At 22.1% G+C, this 23496-nt stretch overlaps 7 protein-coding genes across 7 annotated transcripts; 3 read left to right on the top strand and 4 right to left on the bottom strand. All coding sequences in view use genetic code 6, as the record gives it.

The window, feature by feature from the left end:
* Window positions 1-2846: 2846 nt before the first annotated feature.
* TTHERM_00721790 (protein phosphatase 2C, putative) lies at window positions 2847-5664 on the bottom strand (the record flags this gene model as incomplete). Its single annotated transcript, XM_001031911.4, has 7 exons — window positions 5555-5664; window positions 5253-5353; window positions 4789-4941; window positions 3714-4146; window positions 3502-3658; window positions 3032-3429; window positions 2847-2979 (listed from the first exon to the last, which is right to left on the bottom strand). The coding sequence occupies exons 1-7, from the start codon at window positions 5599-5601 to the stop codon at window positions 2847-2849; spliced, it is 1422 nt and encodes a 473-aa protein (XP_001031911.3). The 5' UTR covers window positions 5602-5664.
* A 46-nt stretch (window positions 5665-5710) lies between these two features.
* Window positions 5711-6073, bottom strand: TTHERM_000721789 (transmembrane protein, putative; the record flags this gene model as incomplete). The annotated part of the gene is made up of 1 exon (XM_012799102.1): window positions 5711-6073. One exon carries the CDS (start codon window positions 6071-6073, stop codon window positions 5711-5713), a length of 363 nt encoding a protein of 120 aa, XP_012654556.1.
* A 483-nt stretch (window positions 6074-6556) lies between these two features.
* Window positions 6557-8077, top strand: TTHERM_00721780 (WD domain, G-beta repeat protein; the record flags this gene model as incomplete). The annotated part of the gene is made up of 1 exon (XM_001031910.1): window positions 6557-8077. The coding sequence occupies one exon, from the start codon at window positions 6557-6559 to the stop codon at window positions 8075-8077; it is 1521 nt and encodes a 506-aa protein (XP_001031910.1).
* Window positions 8078-9227: 1150 nt separating this feature from the next.
* On the bottom strand, window positions 9228-14106 carry TTHERM_00721760 (ubiquitin carboxy-terminal hydrolase; the record flags this gene model as incomplete). The annotated part of the gene is made up of 12 exons (XM_001031908.2): window positions 9228-9256; window positions 9366-9780; window positions 9833-10293; window positions 10356-10456; window positions 11536-12248; window positions 12351-12470; window positions 12524-13096; window positions 13157-13298; window positions 13430-13562; window positions 13647-13779; window positions 13833-13933; window positions 14076-14106. The coding sequence occupies 12 exons, from the start codon at window positions 14104-14106 to the stop codon at window positions 9228-9230; spliced, it is 2952 nt and encodes a 983-aa protein (XP_001031908.2).
* A 3344-nt stretch (window positions 14107-17450) lies between these two features.
* On the top strand, window positions 17451-19271 carry TTHERM_00721750 (hypothetical protein). Its single transcript, XM_001031907.3, has one exon. It carries the CDS (start codon window positions 17476-17478, stop codon window positions 18979-18981), a length of 1506 nt encoding a protein of 501 aa, XP_001031907.2. The 5' UTR covers window positions 17451-17475; the 3' UTR covers window positions 18982-19271.
* An 847-nt stretch (window positions 19272-20118) lies between these two features.
* On the top strand, window positions 20119-21456 carry TTHERM_00721740 (hypothetical protein; the record flags this gene model as incomplete). Its single annotated transcript, XM_001031906.3, has 1 exon — window positions 20119-21456. One exon carries the CDS (start codon window positions 20119-20121, stop codon window positions 21454-21456), a length of 1338 nt encoding a protein of 445 aa, XP_001031906.1.
* Window positions 21457-22504: 1048 nt separating this feature from the next.
* On the bottom strand, window positions 22505-23109 carry TTHERM_00721730 (hypothetical protein; the record flags this gene model as incomplete). Its single annotated transcript, XM_001031905.2, has 2 exons — window positions 22505-22971; window positions 23019-23109. 2 exons carry the CDS (start codon window positions 23107-23109, stop codon window positions 22505-22507), a joined length of 558 nt encoding a protein of 185 aa, XP_001031905.2.
* Between the last annotated feature and the right edge of the window lie 387 nt (window positions 23110-23496).

Genomic DNA, 23496 nt, shown 5'->3' with positions numbered 1-23496 from the left:
CCCCCTATATATTTTTTTTCAAAGATATCTTTAATAAATAATTGACGCCAAAATGAGTAAAAGATTTTTAAAAATTTATATAATCTATATATATATATATTAATTAGAGTATAAAAATTCCAACAAAAAAGCTCTCTAAATATTTGGATCCTATTAGATGTGTTTTTATAAATTAGCAAAAGCATTATTTTATTAATCAAAGAAATAATAAAATTTTGTTCTTTCTTAAATATTTGTCAGTATAATTTAAATTAAGTCAGTTAGCAATTGATAAATCAGATATTGCTTATTTATATTATATGGAACATAAAAATGTATATTAATTTCACTTTATTTATAAATTAAATTAAATAGTTTTATTGTTTTTTTATAATAAAAAAGGAATACAAATTAATGAAAAATATATTAATATTTTTAAGTTATTTTACTAATACTTTTCACAAATAAATATATATTTGATAGATTTATTGACATTATTTCATCTAAATTTTATATTGCAATGAGTTAACCTCATAGTTATTCAGCATCTATATAATAGCAAGCCTTAACAATACGCTTAGATTTTAATAATTCAGATTCAAATTAATGATTATTTAATTTAAACGAGCTTTTATTAAAATAAATAAAATTAATTTTATTTTATATTAATAATTCTTACTGTTTTATGTATAATTTCAGATTGAATGAATTCAATCTTTTACAATTTCTAATATTGGAAATAAACTGATAAATACTTCTTGTACTTTATATTTCTAATTTTATACTAAATAAAATGATAAATTATATTATTTTATAAAGGTAAAATAGACAGTATGTAAATATTTCAATCATGTATAATATATCTATTTAAATTCTTTAAAATTTACAAAATTCTCAGATCTAGCTGAATTAGATTCTTGAATTGAGACATTTAATATCCTATATCAGTCATATACTCTTCCACAATATTTCTTTTTAAAAAAATAATTTAAGACTTGATAAATTTAAGCATGATATGATTTTACTGTATACTTAGGTTTAAATATTGAATGTCAACTAATGTATTAATAAATGAATTTATTTCTCTTTGAAAAGTTGTATTAAATTCAATATCCCTTTTATATTAGTAAATGTAAATAATATAATATATATATATATATATATATAATTATTGACATTGTTTTAGTTTATTAATTTAATAAAGTAAAATGCAGTTACAATAACACGTTAGGCTACTTTTTACAGGAGGAAAAAAAGTTATTAACAAATGATGTGCCTTTATCTCTATTAATCCATATGCAACTAATTTTAACATTATATCTAATTAAAAGTTGTTTCTTAAAAAAGAAAAATTAAATTACCCATAAAATTGAATATGGATATGGAATATTTTTTTATTATTATTTAATTCTTTAAAAAAATTCAACATGTCTTTGCAATCAAGTTGACATTATCTACATTTTATTAAGAGCAAATATAAGAATAAAAATAATTTAAGTCAAATCTTTTGAGATAATTATTTTAAATTTAATTACTTAAAAATAAGATTTAACATTTAAAGATTTTAGCAACTTCAGATATTTAAGAAAATAAAATACGCTTTAACAGGACAGTGAGTTTAAAAGATAGAGTCAATAGATCTAATTTATGATTTCTATTAAAATAATTTTACATAAAAATTTATTTTAAATAAATACTTTAAATATTTAATTGTATTGTATTAAGATGTTTAATTTATTCAACCAAATTCATTTTTTTCTTATTTCAAGTCAAGAGAATATATTTATTTTATAAATTTAAATTATTCTTTTGTTAAAGATAAATTTAATTCAATCTAATTGATTCAAATGATAATTCAAAGAATCTCTTAAATTAATATGATAAAAAATTTATTGAGTTTGTTTAAAAAAATAAATTAATGATTAAATTAATTAGAAAAATAAAAAAAAATTTTATTCAAAGCTTAAATCAATATTTCCATATTTTTTCTTGATAAAAATATTGAGAGCTATTAATTAAATTAATTATTCATATATTTATTCTTGGATAATAGTATTAATGATCCAATTAAAATTTTCAATTTCAAAAATAAACAGCTTATAGATAGATTTATTTGTTTAATATCATTTATTCTAAAATAAAGCAGACATTACTTAAATATTTTTTATTTATAGAATTGCAAAACCATAAAATCCTAAATTAAATATTTTTATGATTATTAATAATTCAAAATATTAATTTCTGCTTGGAAATTTTTAGCTTTAAACTTTTTAAAAATGAAATAAAAACTATAGTGAATTGTTTTTTTTATTGTTTTATGGAATCAATAATCCAATTAAAATTTTAAATTTACTAAACAAACGGCTTATAGGAATATTTATTTTCTTTACATTATTTATTCTAAGATAAAGCACACATTACTTAAATATTTTTTATTTTTTGAATTGCAAAACCAAAAAAATCCTAAATTAGATATTTTTATGATTATTTCAAACTCAAATCATTGTTTCCGCTTTAAAATTTTTAACTTTAAACTTTTTTTAAAAAAATTCTTTTAAATGAAAACATTAGTGAATTGATTTTTTATTTTTAAAGGATTTTTAATTAGTTTGTTTTATTTAAAATAATATACAATTAGAATTATAATATTTAGCTTTTGAGACAGATTTAGTTATAAATTAACAAGAAAGCTGGAAAAAAATAAATTTTTGATTGAATTTTTGTTGAAGATTATAAAATATTCCAAGATAATACACTGGGAATAAGTAAAATAACGAGTTTTTAATAGTTTGAAATATTAGTTAAACTCAATAATTTTTATTAAAATTAGCTGGCCAAAAATATAGATAGAAAGTTAGATTAGTCAATCAAGAAGAAGGAAGAACTTCAACTCCCTTGAAGATTTGCTTTAAGATGATTCTATTTGCTTAGTTTTCGAAAGGAACAACAACTTCAGTATCTCCCAAATTCAAAACCTAACCGTTTCTAGCAGCCAAATTTCTATGTTTGAAAAATAAAATTAAAAAAATAAATATTTCATTTAAATAAAAACCTAAGTTTAGAGAAGTGAACGTTAATGACTCCTTCTTATCCTGATTATTAAGCTAAGAACTTCTTGGCAGAAGCATCTTCGAAGTCATTTAAGTTAACCTTAACAGTGTGGTCACCTCTGTATAATTTAAGAGTAGAAACTGGAATGTCGTTCTTGCTAATCAATTATCCATTGACAGAAACAACAGCATCAACAAACTTACCGTCCTTATGTAAGAATAATTCAGTTAAAGTAGGGACTCTATTTAAAATTTAGTTTCTTCTTAATAAAACGAAGGCAGCAATACCAACAACAGGAGTCAAAACTAAGGTTTTGTATTTAGCGTCACCACTGTATAAGAAGTAAAGTAATCCCAAACCAGAAAGAGCGGCAAGTAAGTAGTAGGGAGTTTCTAAGTACTTTTTATATTAAAAATATTTCAAACATAAATAAATAAATAAATGCCTTTTAAAAGTTCAATATATGCTTACCTTATTGGCTTAACCTTAGAAGATTTTCTTTTTGCCACCATCCCAAGGTAAGTTACCAGTATTTTGTTGAATCATTTCATTAGCTTCCTTAATGAAGGCTAATTCGGCATCAAAGACAGTTTAAGTTTAAACTCTTTCCTAAACAGGGACAGTCAATCTATTTTTATTTTTGTATAAGTTAGATTTTTAACAAAGGAAATATTTGTGTTTACTAGTCAATGGTAAGAGAAGGAGTTGAAGTTTTTTGGATAGTAGCAACAGCCTTTTAGTCAGCAGTTTTGGAGACGGGTAAAGTGTTGACACCTCTGGTTTAGAGGACAGTCAAAATACGTGCATAAATAGAAGCAGGATTTTATTCGTAGTTTTTAATAATTTAATGAAGAGTGTGTTGAATTTCTTATATGGTTTAGACAGCTTGAGGGTTGCTGGAGTGATCCTTTAAGAGGGCCTTAACGTATTCATCAGCTCTAGTTCTGAAATCAACAGCAAATTATTGACCATAAGAACCTTATCTTAAGTTATTGACAGAAATAGAAGGATGAACAAAGATTTCTCTTAAAGCTTAGTAAGCTTCCTTGTAACCAGCGACTTGACCTAATCCTTCAGCCAAAGTAGGGTATTTGGTGTTAACAGCTTCATTGACAGCTAAAATTATTAAAATTATAAAATTAAAATATTTTCTTGCTTCAATCTTCAAAATCATTATTTATTTCTAAAGCTCAATTATAATAATTTCAAATAATATTCTGCTTGATTTTTAAGAACTTAGCTTTATTTTAAATGCATTCTAACTTAAAAACATTTCTAATATAAAATTTTATATAATCTCATTTTCAAAACACTCCTTATTGGGTGCTTTATGACAAAATGCATTAATGCATTTAATCGACAAAATTGGCAAAAAAACTAGCGTTTTCTGATTTTAAAGCAAGGTATATATTATAATTTGAATGATGAGACATGGCTGATGTATATATTTTTATCTATTTTGGCAGTATCTTATAAATTTGATATCCTTTGCTTATATAATTTTATTTTAAAAGATACTAAATAGGAAAGAAGCTATTGTTTATTTATTAATTTATTTGTTAATTTTCAATATATCTTAATTAAGGCGTATTTATTTTTATTAATTTATTAGATTCTTTAATCTGTTTGTTTTTATCTATGTATCTATGTATGTATGTATGTATGAATGAATGAGAATGCAACTAAGAGAACTTATGAAGACTTAAAAAATATCTGATATCTTTTTTATTTGTTAAAAAGAAAATGTTAATAGCCTACTTTGGAGATGACCTCTGGTACCAATGCTGGATTATCTGTATCTCTTGAGAGTAGATTCCTTTTCTAAAAGGAATTACTCAGAGTTAATGTTTTGCTTAAGGACGTCTAAATTCATAGAGACAATCTTGCTAAGTTCAACTAATTCTTAGGGTGCTTTTAAATTAAGAATGAAAAATTATTAGAAATATTTCCAGCTAAAAAAGGTTCGCTCTCTATCTGTAGCTATGCTAATTTCATTCAATCAATATATCCATTTTCACTTTAGCATAAAATGAAAGCTTTTATCCAAATATCTGGTTACACTTTTTATGTAGATAAATTTTAAACCTATATAATATGCTTTCAACATGTGAAAAATGCTTGATCTGAATCATAATGTGATAGCTATCGATTGAAGACAATTAATATGCAATATTAGCTAAAGATAGAGGGTTAATAACATGCTAATCAATAAAATGCTATACAAACGTTGTTCTTTTTAGCAAGCTCTTAGAAAGCCTTTTCGGATTCCTTGTTAAGAGAAGCTCTAAGGCAAGCGAATTTAGATAAGTCTTACCATCTTTGGCTATTTGAGTTAAGATAATAAAAAAAATAATGATTTTAGAACTTAATTTGTATAAGAAATCAAAAATAAGTTTGTTTGCTGATATGTAAAACTCTAAATTAAAATTATTTTGGTTGAGAAAGTCTTTAAATTTATGAGAATCGCTTATTGATTGCTAAGACTTAGGATGAAATTTGAATATTTAAATGATGTTTTAATTACGTTTAAGTGCTCAATAAAGCACCATTTGAAATTATTCTTCTGAACATTGTGTGCCTTTTACTATTTATTTATTAATTATCAAATAAGACTTTTTTCTCTTAATTTTATTATTTTTAGATTTCTTTTCTTTTTTCTTGACAACAATCAAGATTTATTTCATTTTCCATGATAATTAGCAAGAAAAATCAAATAAATTAATAAATAAATAAACAAACAAACATCTTTCAATATAATCAAAAGACTTCTTCTCTCATTCTTTCTTCGCATTTTATTTATTTATTTGTTTGTTTATTTCCCTTTTTCAAACTAATAAATACTTTCTCCCTTCCCATATTATTTATTTCCTATCAATATTTTTTATTTATTTGATATTTTCATATTTACATTCAATTTTCCTAGATACTCTAAAATTTCTGAACTAGTTTTTTAATTTTAAAAATGATTGATATCTTTTAATTCCATAAATGGTCCTTATTTAACTCTCTTTTGCTTCTCATTAAAAAATAAATCCAATAACATAATAAATATTTCAATCCTAATTTTCAATAAAATATTATATATAATGTATTATTAAAAATAAAATATTTCTATTCATTTATTTAATTAGAATTTGTTCTTTCCTAAATATTTCTTGTGTGTCCATTTTAATGTAAAATTTATCACATTTTGCTTTTGCCAAATAAAAATCTCATTTTTATAAAAATTTATTTTTCTCAAAAAATTAATTAAAAATTAAAATTGTTATTTTAGTTAAAATGTTTTTTGAAAAATAAATGTTTAATTAATTTTAAAGGTTTCGACCGAACTAATATCTATAGATCAGAATCATTAAATCATTTATCAATTAATTAATTTATCATTTATTAAAATTTCCAATAAATAGCTAGAATATTTGTTAAAAAGCAAACAAATCGCAAAACAAACAAAGCATTTTTGCTAATAATATAAAAATTTATCATTTTAGCTTATAAAAGTAGTTTTATAGAAAAGTTTTATTCAAAGATGGAAAATTAAACAGATTGCGAAAGGCAACCAAAGGACATAATAAAAAAACCTTTGAAAATTGACACTGAAAAAATAATTTAAAAGTTAAAGATTTTAAAGCATATGCAATACTTACCATATGAAGAAATCATAACAAATAGCTTTAAAATTTCAAAACTGTTAAAAAGTTAGCAGGAAATAGAGAAAAGAGGAAAGTATTTATCAATTAGCAATGATTAGAGCGAAATTTAGTAAAATTTAAATTAGGAATATAAATACTCAATCGAGTCTGAGAATTTTGAGTAAAAAAATATCATTTAATAATTAGAAAATAAAGTTCAACAACTAGAACGTGAAACAAAAAATTTGAGAGAAGAAACAGCTCTAAAGACTGAAGTATTTTAAAATGAATTAAGTCAAAGGTTTACTGATTCCAAATCTATGCCATTTACTAGAATTACTATCCCTCGTTTGGTTTAATAGTATTTTTACGTACAAGACCAAGATATTTTAGTCTAATGTGAAAAAGATGAACCAATACCACTTTTAAAATTATATAACATAGAAAAAAGAATGTTGGCTAATAACATATACTCGAATTCGGTTGGGCAATCTTTCTCTAATTTTAGTGTCTTTGGTGATAAACTTATTTGGTGCACAGAAAATAGCACAGAAATAGAAATATGGACATTCAAACAACCCCCTGAACCACTTAAAAGAATTGGAATCATCCCCGCACATACTGACACTATCACTTATTTATAACTAATATCTAGTAATATCATACTCTCATCTTCATAAAAAGGAATCATAAAAATGTGGAAAATTGATAGCTAGCAATTAATAAAATCTTTTCGCTTTAACTCAAATATAACCTATTCTTAGGTTCTAAAATATAGAGTAATAACTAATTTAAATCAGAATAATAATAGCGAAGAATATTATCAGATTATTGCAGGATTTTCTGATGGAAGCATTAAAATTCTTGAATTCTCATTAATTTAAAAAGACTAACAGAAGATTTTTAAATATGATGTGATTTATGAAATAAATATTAACCAGCAAAATTTAAAAGATGCTGGTGTTGATTGTATTAGTGTTGCTTATCATAAAGATAAAAAAGTTATTACTGATAACAAAATATCTTTAGATTCAATTACAATAGCAGCCAGTATTACTTCAGAGCCTAATAATATTTACATCGTTGTTCCTGAAAAAAAGAAAACATTTAATATTATGGAATTTACTAAAAAGATTTATAGAAATTCTAGCAATAAAAAGCAATTCACATTAACAGAAGATTATCTTATAGCAGGATCCTTTGATGGTTAAATTTTTGTTTGGGAAGTAAAAAATCTACTACATCCTTTAAGAGCTAACTCTCCATCTATAACTCTTAAATTATCTTCCCATACTCTATCTGCAGTACCTATTCTCATGGCAGTATATGATCAAAGCAAAGATATTTTGGTAACTGGAGACGAATAAGGAAATGTTTTAAAGTGGGAAAACTTTATTTAAAATGTAGATAAAAAGTGAAACAAAATTAAAATAAGGCATTTAACTAACATCTATTAATTAATTTAATTTAATTTCATTTAGACTTAAACGATTTTATTTACCAATACTTATTATATTTATCACAATAATTAAAATAAATTAAAATACTATAAACTTGTATAAATTATTTTTATTTACTCTAATCTACTCAAACATATTATTTTACTTTCATCTCTGTTCAAAATAGAAGTTAATTAATTAACTTAATATCCTAATTTTTTAATTTCAATAACTTTATTTCAAATAAATTTCTAAAACAAAAACAAAAACATTTAAATTTATGATTTTTAATGAAGTTATTAAAAACAGATTAAATAAGTGATAATAGCAAAAAATTCGTTAAGGATTTTCATCAATACTTACTCTATATATTTTTGGAGAGAATATATTTTAATAAAATGGATTCATATAATGATGTAATTAATTTGAATAAAATCCATTAAAATATATCATTTATTTAATCACATGATATTGTTAACATTATTTAGTAATTTAAAATTTTAACTTTGTTGATAAGTTAATTTTATTAATTAATTACTTAGAATATAATATAGAATATCCATCTTTTCAATAATTGTTTAAATCATAAATTCTGAAATTATTTTTTGTTCCTCAGTGCCCAAAATTTCAATTTTTGGTAACAAACCTTATATGAATTATAAAGCATATATATTATATAGCAAATATTACTAATGATTTAAAATATGTGTGCTATTTATTTTTAAAAATAATTAATATAATAATCAACGAAGTTAGTTAAAAAGATTAGTAATAAAAAATAGATAAAAAAAATTAATTAAAAGGTATAAAAGGCCTGTATTATTAATCATTTAAAAATAGTAAAAAAAACAAACAATTACTTAAAGCAATTAAAAAAAATAAATAAGTGGAAGGAAGTAAATTAGAGGAAATAAATTTACTAATTCAGCAATATAGTAGAATATGTATGTATGTATGCATTACAAATATAGATGCTTATTTTTATTATAAAATTATTTATATGAGGTATTAATTTTAATTAGTTTAAGTAAGTTTAATAATTACTTATTTTTAATTAACTTTTATTTATTTGTTTATATATTTTCTTGTTTTTAAATATTATGTTTTTTGCTTGTTTGTTTTTTTATTATCAACCGAAAGTGATGTTGCTTTTTCCACCTATTAATTAATTAATTTGTTAGTTAAAAAAAATAATTAACATTTTACTTAAGTTATAAAAAATATTTCTTGAAATAGACAAATGCTGATTATAATTAATATTATTTACCAGGAGGCTAGTTCACTCTATAGCCAAATTTGACGTCTTAGAGATTATTTGGTTGACGTGGTTAATTACTTTACTGCTGCTACTATTGGTAATAGTTTCCATAGTTTTAGTTTTGGTTTCTTGCATATGGATCATTGTTGTATATGTTTTAGCTGGAAGATCTATTACTGCTTCCGGAATTGTTAGCATAATTGTTTGCCATATACTTTTATTAATATTCTTACTAATAATTTTATTGTGGTGGTTCGTTTGAGACCATATTGCGATAATTGTTCTTCAATGCTTAATAGGAGTCACTTTTTTGTGGTGAGTTACCTTTGTAACCACCTATTTTATCATTACCGCCATCATCTTTAAAGTAGTTATAATCTCCTCCAATTTAGAAATTTTATCTACCGCCTGGAGTTTGGTGTACCTATTGAGATAAATTTTTTAATTTAGTTTTAATTTTTTTTATTAAATACTACCTTGATAGACTGTTTGTTGTTATCATAGTTACTTTCAGTTTTTGTCTCAACTCTCTTACCAAAAACAGGAGGTTTGGCACTATAAGGATTGCTATTAGCATTATTATTCTAATAAGCATCATAGTTATCTTGGTTATATCCTTATTGCTTCTTTTGCTACACATAATACTAATTAATGTCACCTGGGTCATAACGATTTTGGTTTTGGTTGAAGTTGTCTTCTTAGTATTTGGTCTCTTAAGCGTAATTGTTTGCATTATAGCTTGAAACAGGGTTTCCAGTGATGGGATTGTATTTTTAATTATCAGAGTTGTTACCTTTATCGTTTTTGTAGGAATTCTGATACTAATTACCATAAGAATTGCTTTCCCTTTGATAATAATTATTTTAACTTCCGCTTCTAACACTTGGCTTCTATGTGTCATCAGTGCACCATGCTAAGCTTAAAGAGCTATTACCACCTTATTTGAGAATGTTATAATAAAAATATTGAATAAAAAAGAAAATGTAATAAATAACATACCTGGTCCTTGATTTACTCTCACATTTGATGTCCTATTAGAACCAAAATTACAATAATTAGCTACGTTCACATTTCCACTCATACCTAGGTAGGCTTATATCCTAATTAAAATATTTCTTTGTTTAAGATTCTTATGATAAAAACTAAACGCTTTTTTTATCTCGTTACTAGTTTTGTTTGAATAATTATTCCAATTTTAATATTTTTAATTTTTTGAAAGGTTTTTGATTATGATTAAATTCTTTTTAAAATTTGCATTTGTAGAGAGATAATTTAAAAGTTATCTTTAACGCTTGCTTGCTTGAAAATAATAAATGTATGGAGCAATATTAAAGTATGAACATTAATTAATGGATGAATTTTGTGAATTAATTCAATAATTTAATTATATTTTACCATAATTAATTTTTTCTTTTTAACAGTATATTTATTTTATGTCAAAATTTTATCGTTTAAATTTCATAAAACCAATTCTAAAATATTTATTTTGTTAAGCTAAATACAGCTTAAAGTTATTTTTATAAATCCTTAAAGCTAAATAAATTATATTCAAATAAGTTAAACAAGTGTTTTAATTAGTATATGGTTTAATCACCTAATGCCTTATTTTTATTACACAATACAATTAAAAGATTATTAAAAAATCCATAATTCATACAATATACTTTATTTTAGGTCTAATTCATTTATTGATTAATGATGTTCAAGATTGATATTTCTTCGTAATGAAAGATTATATTTGTACTTTTTAGAGTTATTTAACCCAAAAATAAGTAGTAAATTATTAATAATTTATGAATTAACTATACTAAGTACCTATTGTTATTATAGTTATGCAAATATCTTTTATTTTTTTAATATATATTAAATTTAATAGCAATAATCTAAGGGTTGATTTAGTTATTTAAAAATTATATTAAACTGTATTATTTAAAACAATAATAATTATAAATAGTAAGACTTCTATGTACAAAATGAATATACAGTAATTAATTTAAATATATGATTTTTTTAATTGATAGAGAGAGGTTTCATGATTATTTCATAGAATTGCTTTCAAATTTTATATTTTTTAAGAACAATTGAATATTATTTTTTTTATTCTTTTTAATTATTAAATAATGAGGGATTGATTAATGAATTTTATTCTTGAAGAATAAACATTTTTGTTCATTGATACTTATAATTGTAAGCTTGTTAATTATTTTAAGTGGATAGGTTTTTTGCATATGAATCTTCAATGTGATATCTACTGTTTTGTATCTAATTCTAATTCTTATTCTCATCTCGAGGAGAAATAATTACGTTTATACTTGCAGATTTTTAATCATTACCAAAATATTAAATATTTCTTTATTTTACTGAGCTATTTGAGACTTATATTTTATTACTTTTTAAGGTCTTTGAGTTCATTTTATCTAGTTATTTAATCTCCTTACTAATATTCAAACTATAATCCAAATTACCTTAAAATTCTTCTTCGTTTATAACAGAATTCATCATTTCAAACTATGTTTAGCTTTTTATGTTTGTCTAGCTTTTTCCATTATTAAGTCTTGTTTGACTTCCATTTCTATTTTAATTTGTGTTGTTGTTAATTTCTTCGATATTTTAAATATTAGAATTTTAAGGAAGAATAGTCGGGTATAGTTTAGAGTCTCTTTTTTAAATTTCATTTGTGAATTTATAAGTGTGCTACTTAGTGTTTCTTTTTCTCCTATTTCTGTTCAGTTCATCTAATTCACTCTCTTTAGCATCTTCCTTTTACTTATTACTTTGCTTATCTTCATCATAAAAGTGAGGCCAACTTTCAGGATCAGAAAGAGTTTACCTATAAAATTCTTCAACACTTGTCTTTGAGTAGAAGAGAACATAAGACTAACTGCTACTTAACTTTATATAATAAATTCAATTAGTTTAATTTTCGTATTTGTTCTAAAATGTATGTTTTTATTACAATTATCATTAATTAAAATATAATTATGTATTATTTACTTTATCTTCTGGATCTTCAACATACTAAACTTGAGTGTCATTGAAGAAATACCAGTTTTAATCTATTCTATTTTTCGCATAAGATGTATAATGACCTGATGAGAGCGTTCCTCCATGGTTCTTGTTTATAAAATTATAACAGATAACAATTATTTTAATCAAAGAAAAATTACAGAAACTGCAAATAAATCATAGATGGGAATATCTCTTTATTTTCCAGCTGTTAGACTTGAAATGTCAAAATTTTTAATTGGAAAATCAATTTTATTGCTAAGTTTGCATCTTCTGTCTTTATTAAATTCAAATCTCTTTAAATGGATGATTAGGATATTAGGCATTTTCCACAAGTCTATCTTTTTAGTTGACTCTTAGTGTTTTTTGCACTTAGGACAAAACCAAAGCTCACCTCTTTCTAATTTCTCTTCTTTAGTAAATTCTTAAATGCATCTTTAAAGGGAGAATGATTCGCTGTCTTCTTCTATACTTCTCTTAGAAGATAATTTTTTAGATTTTTATGAGTCAGGAATAGGAACACTTAAATACATAAATGTTTCAAACTTATGAGAAACAGTATTACACTTTAAGCATCTAAGAGTCGATTTGGTCTACCCTTAAAACAAATCTACAATAATAGATCTATTACGCATCAAATATTCTTTCCAACACTCTTTAGCATATTTTTCATAATCATTTCCATTATAATCTTTACCTTCAATATAAGGTTTTTATTTGACTCTATTCAAATCCTTATAAATTTCAAAAAAATTTTATTTATTCTACTAAAGTTAATTAGTTAATTAACTTACTTCATGTAAAATATCCATCAAAAATGCCAAAAATTCATGAGAATCTTATTAAGATCCGTCAGCAAATTAAGGTCCAAAATTACCAATAGCCCTTAAAAACTTCTAAGGGATAATATAACTATCTGAAGTATTCCACATATCTCTTTTATTAAAAAAGAAAACGTTTATTTATTAAATTTTAGAATGAGCAAAATATAATCATTAATAAGCATTTATTTTGACATGTAATTCTTTATTTTAAAATGCTAATTTTTTTAATTATTTATATTTTACATCATTAATTCTGCAAATTATTGAGTGATTTTACCCTATGAACCTAGAAAACTATCATAATTTATTTCTTTTTCATGCAGCTTGCTTAAAAAGTAATCACATAAAGGAGGTACATTGCTTAAACACTGAAGTGCTATATTTTTATAGTAAAAAATATCAAATTACTTTAAAAGTCAAATAAGCTAGAAATTTCTATATCTTTAAATGTAATTTTTACCTGAATTCATAAAGCAGGTGTTACCCAAGTTTGATAACCCAACCAAACCTGATATCTCATCTACTTCTATTATTCCTTGCTAAAAACGGGTATCTTATTTGTGAATTTTGTTTGGAATTTTGTTGTAATTGATCTTATTTTTAAATATTTATTTAGATTCCTTAAAAATAAAAAAACTAAAATTACGCTTAGTCTTTTATTCAAAGCTCCTTTTTATCGTTTATCAGCTGACTACTCCATTTCATTATTATGTCCTTTCTAAATTTTAATAACATCTTTGACTTCATCTATTATTTATAACATTAAAAAAATGACAATCTCAAAAGTTTATTTATAAAGTAGCAAAATTAAACTAATACTTTAAACCTGAACACGCATACATACAAAATATACCATAAATTATATGCATTAAATTTTCCAAATATTTACCTTTATCACTTCTTGAGCTGCATGACCCCATTAAACCTATGCTATGTTGTTATCTATTTAAAAAAGCTTATTTTATACTTTTTATTTGGTGTTTGACTCAAAAACCAAAAAGAACAATATTAATCTAAATTCTATTGATTGATTTATTTGTTTTTCTACTTTTTAAGCAGATTTAGATAATTCGGATATTATAATACTGTTTTTTGATGATTAACTTATTAAAATTCGCTAGTCTCTACCCAATCACATATTAAAATTTGGTATTAAAACTTTGCTCGAAACTTAATTTAAACACTCATAAAAATTCTTTTAATAATATTTAAATGTGTTATATATTCTTACTTAATTAATGTTTGAATCATATTGTAAATATTTATAAATTTTATTAGATTAAATTATAAAATAGTTGCAATTTTTAAGTATTTAAAATACAAATATAACAAATTAAATTTTAGACTTTTAAATATTAGAAAAATAAATTAATTAATTTAAAAGAATTATTATATTCTTTTTTAAAAATATTAAATTATTTTCAAAAAGAAATTAAAAATCATTTAATTTTTGATAATATATTAAATTTATATTATTTTTCTTTTTATTATTTAATAATCTACAACTTCAATTTATAATTAGTTACTTGTATAAAAATGGCTATATTATCATTAATTAAATATTTAAAATAAGCAAATATAATTTGTTGATTAAGAATTTTTTTGTCAATTTTATTTATTTTTAAAAAATTATTTTTATAAAACTACTTATTTACATCTAATTCAAACAAATAAAAAGTAATAATTTAATGTGAAACTTGAAGTTAAGGAGTCAATTTTGTTAAATTTTTTAAATGTCCCTTAACTAATTTTTGAAAAGAATAATTATTATATATTAATATTCATAAGTTAGTGATAAGAAAATTTGATAAAAAATTTAAACAAAAGTTTTATTGAAAAATAAAATCTAGATTTATGTTTAAAATTAAAAATTTTATTTTTAATTATATGTTTTATTATATGCTCTTAAATATTTCAAATTAATTAATTATTTTGCTTAAAATTTATTTTTTCATTTTTTTAAATGATTTACTTAAATTGATATTTATTTATTTATTTTATTGGAAATTACTAAAGAAAAGTATGAAATTCAAAAAATTAATAAACTAAAGAGCAATTATTCTAAATATTATAGTTCGCTTTATCTTATTTATATATATTTATTTATTCTTTTATTATAAAAATATGTTAAAATTTGTTAAATAACAGGATCCTTAACTATTTAGTTTTAATTCTTTAACATTTATTGTATTTATTTTAAATTATTTTTAAGAAATACCACTTAATAAATCTAAGAAATAGAAGTAAATTAAGGTTTTTTACAAACTTTAGGGTCTTTGTAAAAACTTAATACTATCTACTATATTATTATGTAAATTAATTTTAGAAATAAAGGTTCATAATAAATAAGCTAGGGAAGGATATTAAACTAGAAATTAGTTAAGTTTTCATATATATCTATAGATAATAAGAATTACTTACTTATACTTTCTCCTTTTAAATTATCTTCTCTGGTAATTTTATATTAGATAAGATTTAAATATTAAAATGTTTGCAATAAATACTTAAATAATAAATGAGTTACTTCAAAATTGGTTTAATTTATCTTTTACTCATGGCGCTAAACTTTTTTCAACTCATAATTAAGCAATTAAATATCAATCAAAAATTAATTAAAATTTTTTATGCTTCTTGTAATTATATTTTAGAAAAGATTTAAATATCATAATTTTGCAATACTTAAATAATAAATGTTGAAAAAAGCATAGCGCCATGAGTATAAGGGAAATTGAATCAAATTTTGAAGTAACTCATTGACTTGACTTTAAAGGTATTCTTAATTAAGCAATTAAATATCAATCAAAAATTAATTTAAATTTTTTGTGGGTCTTATAATGATATTTTAGAATACATTTAAATATTATAATTTTTGCAATACTTAAATAATAAATGTTGAAAAAAGTTTAGCGCCATGAGTATAAGATAAATTAAGCCAATTTTGAAGTAACTCATTGACATGACTTTAAAGATATTCTTAATTAAGCAATTAAATATCAATCAAAAATTAATTTAAATTTTTTGTGGGTCTTTTAATGATATTTTAGAATAGATTTAAATATTATAATTTTTGCAATACTTAAATAATAAATGTTGAAAAAAGTTTAGCGCCATGAGTATAAGGGGAGTTTAACAAGCGTTTGAAGTAACTCATTGACTTGACTTTAAAGATATTCTTAATTAAGCAATTAAATATCAATCAAAAATTAATTAAACAATTTTATGGGTCTTTCAATTTTTTTATATTGTTGAAACTTTATTTCGTTGATTGTTTCTTTATTAATAAATAAAATTTATTGTTATTGGTTTTTGTTCAATAATTTTTCAAAATCTTGAATACTTATTATATCTATCTACTATTAATAGCAATAAAAAACTTAACTAAAACTTCATTTCGAAAAATATTTTATTTCAAAATCTTATTTGTTTAAAAAATTAAAATCTCCAAAGTTTTATTTGTATAAATTCAAATAATTCTTTGTAAATATTTATAAAAATGCAAAAAGGTATAGCGCCATGAATAGAAGAGAAATTGCTAAAATAATTTTAAGTAACTAAAAAGCATTCAAGTTTTAAAATTATTAATTTTAACATGTAAATTTTTTAAATATTTGATGATTTTTTATTGTTTTCAAATACTTTAAAATATTTTTTTTATTTTTGATTTTATGATTGATTAATTTAAGTTTTACGATAAAAATACAATTTAAAATAATTAAAAAATTCCAATAAAGTAAAAAATTGATTTATTGAATAAATAATTTATAATTTAATAAAAATATTTTGAGAAAATGAAAAAAAAATTTAATTTGATTATCAAAATAGCAAAATTGAATGCAACTTAAAATATTTAATGTATTAATCATTATTATTATTATTAATGCATTTTTCTTAATATTAACCAATAGCATATTCTATTTCATTTTCATCATAATTAAATTTTATATAATAAATATTATGAAAATCAAAATTATTTTATTAATCAACTTGTTTTGAAAAAAGTTATATTTAATTTTATAAATTTTATAATTAATTAATTTAATTAAGTATTTATTTTATTTAATGTTGTAAAGATTTCAAGAAAATTAAATCATATTCAATAAATATGAGAAATAAATATAAAAATTATAGATAGAAATAATAAATAATCTGATCTTTGCAGAAATGATATTACTTTGATTGTTTACAAATGATTATTTTAATCAAACATGAACTTTCTATGTTGCGCAAATATGATTTTTTAGATGGTTTATAATAATATTTACTATTTGCCAACAAAAATTTAAATAATTATGTATCAAAAATAGGTTTTAATTGAATTAAAATTTATATAGAAAAAACAACTAAAAATGAATATTCTAAAAAACTTAGAAATTTTAGAGCATGAATATAACTTTGCTTACTTTGAGGAGAATGAAAATAAAATTAATTAAGCTTAAAGCTCTATCCATTAAGCCTAGCATATTAAATTAAACTAAAACGATGCTTAAAGTAGAATTAATCAGATTAAGGTACCTGAGTTATCATTAGTTCTCCCTAAATGGATTGAAATATCAGATGATATTCTGAGATACTTCTAAAAGAGAATTAAACAAGTGAGCAGGGATAAGCAGAGAATAGCTTTATATTTTCAAAATAACTAAAATGACGAAGCAGGATTAGGAGGTGATGAGTTGTTTTATCTTCTTTAAGGAATAAGTGATAGATTTAACAAGTTGAAATCTTTATCCATTAACATAGATCACTGGGGCTTACTTTTTATGGTTATTCCAAATATTGAGAGTGTTCTAATTTAACTAGGAAGATAAAATCTTTTAGAACTCTAAATTATCAGTTCAAATCGTTCTCTGAATCCCTCTGTTACTAACAAGACAGTCAAAAGTTTAGGTTGTATATTATAAAATATGCAATCTTTAACATTGCTTGAGCTCGATTTAGATGATCCAAGTTCTGAAAGAAAGAAATAGATAAATGAAGATGGATTTGTTGGGTTTTGTGAAGGACTGGAAAAGCTGACCCAATTAAGAACACTTAAATTAAAGCTTGCTTGTTGGTTCTCGTTTTTTAGGCAAAATATCAAAGACCCTAGCAATTCTGCTAAGAAATTTTGTTTAGCTCTTTCAAATAAAAAATACTTAAAACACTTATCGTTAAATCTAAGATGGTGGGAAGATATTGAGTTCAAGCATTTGGCGATGATTTGTAACTCCCTCTCTGCTAGCTGTGCTCATCAACTTAGTGCATGTGAATTAAACTTTTAGAGATGGAGCTATTTCAATTAGTAAAATTAAGATCAAGCTGTTCATGCATTATCAGAGTTTTTAAGCAATCTAAAATAATGCAAATCGTTAAATGTATCTTTCTTTAATCTTGGAACAGGATTTTAAGACCAAAGAAATATCAAACACCAAGTTAGTGCTGCTGGAGGTAATAACTATAATGATAGTGATAATAACAAAGTCAATCCAGATTTGTTATAGCTCTTTATGAAGTAAATAAGTAAAATAGCTCATTTATAGCAGCTAGAAATACATGTCCATGAGTATGTCTCATGGAGTGGGATGAAAATTCTGAGAAATTCTATTTTCGATTTAAAACTGCTCACAAAACTTATCATATCATCTCATTCTGAGAAATATGAAACTATAAAATATCTCTCTACTTTAATAAAACTGCCTAAAGTTAGAAAGAATATTATTTATTTCCTCTAAGCCTATAAAAAATCTCCCTATTACACTTAATTTAGAAAAGATTTACCTTGTCATATTGTTGAGAGTTTATTTGATAATTCCTTATGAAGATTTTTTTAAATAATAGAAATAAAATCAATAGAAAAAAATGCTTTTTTTAGTCTTATTAATTTGGAAATTATTTTTATTTTTTTTTTGCTTAATTTTAAATAATAATTTATATTATTTAAATTAATTAATTAATTATTAAAGATATGCAAAGAATAATTGAGAGTAAAATTTAATTTTATTCAACTTAATTTATTAAAACTAGATATTAATCTTGTAATTTCATATAAAATTATAATTTCATTTAAAAGACAACTTATTAAAACAAAAATTTATTAATTTATTCAAGCTAATCCTTTGTTTTTTATTGCAACTCAATGAGTAATTGCAACAAATTACTTTCCTTTTACAAGCAATTTGTAAAATTTTAAATTTATTCACGAAAGAATATTTACTAACCTATCTATGAAAATAACAAATAATTACAAGTCTATTCTAACACATTTATTTTCTTGAGTAAAATTAAATCGCTAAAATTTTTTATATCTAATTTGATCCAGTAAAATAAAAAGCTCTGCTAAAAATTTATTATAGAACATCAAAAAATTGTGTAATGATTTAAATGATAGAGATTCATTTATAGCTTCATAAAAAATATATTTATTAAACAAAGAAAAATCATTTAAAATATTATTTAGCTTGTTATTGAAATTTATTATTTGTATTTATTAATAAGTAGCTCAGTAAAAAATTTGCTTTTATTAAATTCTTGAATTGAATGCTTTAAAAATAAAAGCTGATTATAATCAATTTTAAGGTAATTAATAAATGGATATCTTTTTAAGTAAAAACACTTTGTTTATTGTATAAATGTGAATAATTTATTTACAGATATTTTAAATTTTTTGTATTTAGTAATGTAATCAATAACCTTTTGAATTTTTCCAATATTTTCAGCTAGTATATTATAGTGTAAATGAAAATTATATATTCAAAATATCAAAATTAATATTTTTACTTAGCTTTTGATAGCTTATAAATAAATTTGTCAAACTATTTATAATAATAATAATATTACTATAAAAAAATACAGAAAGAAGTAAGTATAAATAATTGCAAAAAGTTGAAGGTTTATAGTAAAATAACAAAAGGAACATATAAAAAAATAGAAATATAGTAAATAAGTTGTAAGATTAAATGGCTGCTCGTACTGCTAAAAAGAAATCTATATAAATTAACACTATTCCTATTGAGGGACTTATTACTTCAGACATTGAAAGCAATGGAACTACCCCTGAATCAAATGGAAAATCTCTTCCAAAGGGTTTTGCAGAAGAGGTATTGAAACTAGAAATGGATATCGAAATAAGTGAAACTTTAGAATTAAAGTAAGTTCACCGCTTGATTGAGCTTTATGCTCTTGGAGTTGGCTACTATGAGTCAATAGGAGATACAAAATACTTGTACTTTCATAAAAAAATGAATAATTTGATGATGAAACCTAATGTTTTAGAATCAATGAATAACTCAGTTAAAGAATAAAAAGAAGTCAAAAGGAGACAAAGTCTCTAAACAGACACCTTTTTTGCAAGTCAACCAAAATAGTAAATATAGAGCTAAGAGTAAAATGGATAATTTTAAGAAATACATGATGAGCAGAAATAGATGTAATAAGTTTCATAGGAATAGAAATAATCTCATAATTCACAAGTAAGAGAGTCAGAAGCTACACACAATACATTCAGCTAGGAAGTGGAAAGTGTTGAGAAAATTTAATAGGAAAAATAAATAGCGGCAGAAGAGAAAAAAGTGAAATAAATTAGCTTAATAAAAAAGAAAACAATTGAAGAAAACATCAAGTTGAACATCATATATGGAATGCAAGATAATGAAGATAAATCTAAATCTATATTAAAAATGCATTAGCTAGACTAGCAACGTGTTAAAGAATTTGTAAACAAGTAGGTAGAAACTTAAGTTGATGATATCAAAAAAAGGTTAGAACAAAGACGTAACTAAACATTTAATAGAGCTTTATCATTACCTATTAATAATGAATCAGATACTTCTCTAAGCGATATTGATGTCGTTCAACCTTTACCAAATAATAATAAAAAATGTATATCCAGTTAAACAAATATAGAGGATATCTTAGATGATGTAATTTAAGAAGATGAAAAAGAAGATATTTTCACTAGAGAAAACAGTAAAAGAAATTCTCTCGACTTCTAACATCTGAGAGAAGGAAACTAAAATATTCTAGAGTAATTAAAATAAGAAAGAAATATAGAAGACATTATATCTCTTCGCAGCAGACGCAAAACAACTCTATCACATAGAAAAAATTGTAGACTATCATTAATGAACCACAAGTAGTTCTAGCTGAAGTCTGTTGATTCAAGTCGTGTCAGATCATTTTCAAATGACCATGCTTAAAATAATACTGAATCAATAAATATAACAGAATTCGATAATAATATTTTTGATAGTGCTTAAAAACCTAATAACACATAATCGATGATTGAAAGATATTGAACCATTTATTATATTTATATTAATCATTCACTAATTTAAAACGATTTATATTTATTAATTAATTTATTAATTATCTCTTTTCAAATAAAATAAATATATCTTTTATATGCTCAAACATTAAAAAAACATTAATCTAAAAATTAATAATTCTAATTAATGTAAAAAAACACATTTATATAAATTGTATAAAACCGCTAAATACAAAAAAAAAAGATTATTTATTCCTCTTGAAATTAATTTTTTAATTAAATTAAATTATTTTAATTTAGATTTTAATAAAATAGAAAAATATTTATCAAGATTTTAAACAAAATTGGTATCATAATAGCATTGCATTTTTAATAAAGTTTATTTAACTTACTTACATCGATTTGCCTTTTTGTGATTTTAGAAAAATATTTATATCTTCTACATAAGAGAAATGCTACATAATTAAAATAAATAAGCTATTTTATAAATATTAAAATAGTTTGAGTAAAAGAAATTTATTAAATTATAATATATTTATCAAGATTTTAAACAAAATTGGTATCATAATAGCATTGCATTGTTCATAAAGTTTAACTTACATCGATTTGTCTTTTTGTGATTTTAAAAAAATATTTATATCTTCTACATAAGGGAAATGCTACATAATTAAAATAAATAAGCTATTTTATAAATATTAAAATAGTTTGAGTAAAAGAAATTTATTAAATTATAATATATTTATCAAGATTTTAAACAAAATTGGTATCATAATAGCATTGCATTGTTAATAAAGTTTATTTAACTTACATCGATTTGACTTTTTGTGATTTTAGAAAAATATTTATATCGTCTACATAAGAGAAATGCTACATAATTAAAATAAATAAGCTATTTTATAAATATTGAAATAGTTTGAGTAAAAGAAATTTATTAAATTATTGAATAATAAAAGTTTATTTATTTTAAACTATTTTTCATTAAATTGTTGAAGTTAGAGATATTAATCATATTTATTATATTTGGTATCATAATTAATTTTACAAATTAGCTTTATATATTATATTATCATACAATAAATTCATTCAATATATTAATTCATTAGATAAATCACTCTGCCCAAAGTCTCACCTACAACTTGGTATTTGTCAAATATAATGTAATCAAGAGCTCCCCACAAATAAAGTTAGCAATCAATACCCTTGTCTTCATAGAGTTTAATTTTAATTGAATTAAATGTTTATTCATCAGCAAACACTCTTAAAAAGGAATTTATTATTTTATCAGTCTATTCAGTTTGAGGAATGGCATTTCTAAATTTGATGAAAATATCTTGAATACTTTTAATTGTTTCTTTCAGATAGCTTTAATCGATTTAAACAGCTCCAAAATTATTTAAAGCTTTTTCAAGATTGTCTATTTACAAGTTTTCATAAGTAATTGATTAGTAATTGCTTAAGCTTAGCTCTACATTAAAGGATTTAGCTATTCCTTTAAATATTTATCTGGCTATATCATCTTAATTTGCACTCTCTTTCAAATACTATTCTAAATTTTATAATTTATTTTAATTTAATATTAAAAGTATTTATTACATTTATCAGATGATTTTACATGATGTCTTTTTGCTTACGCAAATACTAATAAGAGTGCGAAGATGGCTATCACAAATGATGTTTACTTCATAGATCTATTTTGATTAAATTTAGATAATTAAATGCTAATAACTTGATTTAATAGATTTATAATTTGATTAATAAATTTGTATAATTAATTTAAGTAAAAGAATTCTAAGTATAACCTGTCTCTTCTGTATCAATAATTTTAAAAGCAAGTTTAAATTAAATAATTTAATAAAGTAGAAATATTTTTCAATAAATTTAAACTTTTTAGTTATATCTCTTCAGCTTTTAATTAATCCTAATATTTTATAAACTTTACTACTGTCTTGCTTGCCAATTCTATAAAAGCTTTTATAAGAATTATATTATAATACATATGAATATCATATTGCTCAGAATTAAGAACCACTTAATAATTTTAAAATTAATAAAGAAGTATAGAGCAAATAAG

The sequence above is a fragment of the Tetrahymena thermophila genome, assembly GCF_000189635.1.
Source record: "Tetrahymena thermophila SB210 genomic scaffold scf_8254515, whole genome shotgun sequence".
Lineage (NCBI taxonomy): Eukaryota > Ciliophora > Oligohymenophorea > Hymenostomatida > Tetrahymenidae > Tetrahymena > Tetrahymena thermophila.
This window is presented reverse-complemented; position numbering and strand designations above follow the sequence as displayed.